Below are 3460 nucleotides of genomic sequence, written 5' to 3'. Positions count from 1 at the left end.
TATGACATCAACCCACAATGCACCGCACTGTTTGCCGTTTACTCTGCGTCTCCGCGGCGACAGCGACGAGTGCGGCCCCTTTATGCAAACGAAACCGGAAGAGGACGTCATCTTTGGCCAATCTCAGCGCTCTAAAGTGACATAATGGAATTTTTAGGGATAGAAAACTTGCAAATGCGTACTGACGCCCATAGATAACACCCCTCGAGGAGAGAAGCAAGGATATCATAAAACAATATCATAAATCGATTAAAAAAAAAACAAACGTTCGCGGCAAGAATTAAGAATATTAAAGATCATCTAAATGACTCGTTTGGACAGCCGACCCAGCTCAGCCCTCAGTCGGGTGTAGGATGGGAACAAGCCTTTACCCAGACGAGGACATACGAGGAATATCACGCATTATGATGAAGAAAGACATGAGTTTGAACCTAAACGACCAGAACAGCTCCAACCTCAAGCCAGATCTGAGGGATGCTGAAGGGATTCTCAATTCACCCGACATGGGGCTCCTCAAGCTGGCTTCTCCGGAGCTGGAGAGGCTGATCATCCAAGCCAACGGGATGGTGACCACCACGCCGACCTCCCAGTTCGTCTACCCGAAGTCGGTGAGCGACGAGCAGGAGTTCGCGGAGGGCTTCGTCAAAGCCCTGGAGGACCTTCACAAGCAGAACCAGCTGAGCGGCGGCGCGTGCGTCCCTCCGACGCTCAACAGACTCGCCAGCAGCACCGCGCTCGCCTTGCCCACGGATCTGCCCGTGTATACGAACTTGAGCGCGTACGGGAGTACCACGGTGAACTATTCCACGGACACCATTCCGTTCCCTCCGCCGCCGCCGCCGGCGCTAAGAGACGAGCCGCAGACCGTTCCAGACATGCAGATCTTCGGCGACAGTCCTCCGCTCTCCCCCATCGACATGGACACGCAGGAGCGCATCAAGGCCGAGAGGAAGAAGCTGCGCAACCGCATCGCCGCCTCCAAATGCCGCAAGCGGAAACTAGAGCGGATATCCCGGCGCCAATCCAAACTGTATGCTAATTGTCAATCATCTTTGACGATAGTGGTCCTGACAGAACTTGTATTTAAGCACTACTGGAACGCTGAATTGACCAATCATCAATCATTTAATATTTTTTATATTGGCCTATACAACAGTTAGTTCTCTTACACTAGTTTAATGGCGCAAGCAGTATTTCTAAACACTGTATCACTAGCTTGTTGACAGCTTCTTCTGGAACTGTTTTCTTTGGCAGAACAACAGCAAAATGACTGGCTATATAATGTCAGTTACTCAATATGAATGGCTGTATAAAAGCAATATCACATATCATATTGCTTAAATACATGTACGAGTGCATCAAAACCCGCAGTGTTGGTGATGAAGTGAATTCATATCAGCTGTCTGTGTGCTGAAACATTATTCTGAGCTCAACGACCCATTCACTGATGCATAAAGGTCACAGACTGATCTCTCCCTTCCAGTGGCCGTTCGTTCTGGTTGGACTGTTGAAATGGACACTACAGGTGCTGATGTATTATATGTTTACAATATTTTGTAGCAAACGGACTGTGTGCTACATGGTTTGATCTCATGAGAGAAGCAGCTGTATTTTGCATGCTCCAGACAAGCTCCAAATGAGTGCAACCAAACACAACAAAGATGTCATGCATGTATGCTTCATGTCCAAGGCCTTATTAATCAACGACTGTATCCATTTTATATACAACTACTCACACAATGTCTTATTTTATGCTCTTTTGGATTTACGTGTGTCGTGTTGTAAATGTAAACGTTTCACCTGTCACACGTCCTGTACTGCCTTGTGTGTACATTAATGTCATTAAACCTGTTCAATTCACCTGTTAAATTATATATTTGTGGCAATTTTATAACCCCTTTGTTCCTGCATACATACATAGACCTTGAACATTTGTAGAACAAGCAGTGAATGGGTGCCGTCAGAATGAGAGTCCAAACGCAGTTAATGTCTTGAGAAGAGAAAAACTGTGTGTTTGTAAGAAACAAATCTATCATTAAGACGTTTTTAACTTCAAACTGTTGCTTCTGGCTAAAATACAGAGAAACAAACTCATCTACATCTTGTAGATGTAAATTTTCATCATATTTTCATTTTTGAGAGAACTCCTTTAGCAAAGGCCTTTAGATAAAAACATCTATAAAATAATAAAAATCCAGTCCATTCTGACTGAAAGCATTTGAGTGGCAATACATGAGAACATACATACATTATATACACATGTAAATACAGTATATATATATATATATATTTACCATACTGGTAAAAATGTATAGACTGGATGCATTGTAAGTCGCTTTGGATAAAAGCGTCTGCTAAATGCATAAATTATAAATGAATATATATCATTATATACATACATTATATATTAGTGCTGGGCAACGATTAATCACGATTAATCGCATCCAAAATAAAAGTTTTTGTGTACATAGCATATGTGTGTGTACTGTGTATATTTATTATATACATTTTAAATAAATACACACACATGCATGTATATATTAAAAAAAATGTCTTGTTTATATATTAAATATAATACACACACGCACACGTATATACTGTTTATAATTTTTTTTTAAGTTGTTTGTAAGAAAATACTATTAAATACTAAAATAAAAAATGGTAAACTTCACGTTTAATTTAACAGGTTATTTGCGGTTTCTTTGTAATTATATGTGAAATTTACTAGCAATTTGAGTTCAAATTTTATATTAAATCCTATATTAATGTTCTGTATTAAAGGTGACATATCATGAAAATCTGACTTTTCCAGGTTTTAAGTGCTTGTAATCAGGTCCCCGGTGCATCTACCAACCAAGCAAATGTGAAAAAGATGAACCCAGTCACTTTGTTTTGGTAAGACTTTTTCTGCAAGCGTCTGAGAAAACGAGCGCGTCTGATTTAGCTCCCTTGGTGACGTGCCAAAGGGATCTCATTATACTATTACCGCCCCTTAATCTGTAAACTTCCACTCAAGGCACCGTCATTTTGATTTCGCAAGCGACAACGGTATACTAGTTCTAATGCCATGGAGAAAGTTTGAGCAAAACATTCTGTGTTTGGCTGCACAGACGAGCACAGAACAGTTTAGAGTCCCAGCCTCAGAGGAGACAACAGAGCAGTGGATTTATTGATTTATTTACTGTATATTGCTGCTGCCACACAGATCTAAAATAAACATGCGATTTATTTCCCAGCTGTTTACCTTCACAGACATAACCCACTGTTTTTGTAACTCATGTTTTTAACGTAAACTTGTGTGTGAACGAGAACTTGGTTTAGTGCTCACATGCTGTGACAGCCGCTTTCTGTCCGTGTGCACATTTAGAAAACCGTATATCAGAAGTTTAAACTAATATGGCTTAAAACGCACGATTTCAGCACGATAAACATGATAATCAGAACCAAAACAGATGTTTTT

The 3460-nt window shown here is 40.7% G+C and overlaps 1 protein-coding gene across 1 annotated transcript; it reads left to right on the top strand.

Moving 5' to 3' along the window:
- On the top strand, nucleotides 1-1869 carry LOC107696268 (transcription factor jun-D-like). The gene has a single exon (XM_016496549.1). It carries the CDS (start codon nucleotides 354-356, stop codon nucleotides 1158-1160), a length of 807 nt encoding a protein of 268 aa, XP_016352035.1. The 5' UTR covers nucleotides 1-353; the 3' UTR covers nucleotides 1161-1869.
- Nucleotides 1870-3460: the final 1591 nt, after the last annotated feature.

Source organism: Sinocyclocheilus anshuiensis, unplaced genomic scaffold (genome assembly GCF_001515605.1).
Source record: "Sinocyclocheilus anshuiensis isolate Anshui unplaced genomic scaffold, SAMN03320099.WGS_v1.1 scaffold217, whole genome shotgun sequence".
NCBI classification, from domain to species: Eukaryota; Metazoa; Chordata; class Actinopteri; order Cypriniformes; family Cyprinidae; genus Sinocyclocheilus; species Sinocyclocheilus anshuiensis.
Note: the sequence above shows the minus strand (reverse complement) of the source record. Positions and strands in the feature narration are given on the sequence as shown.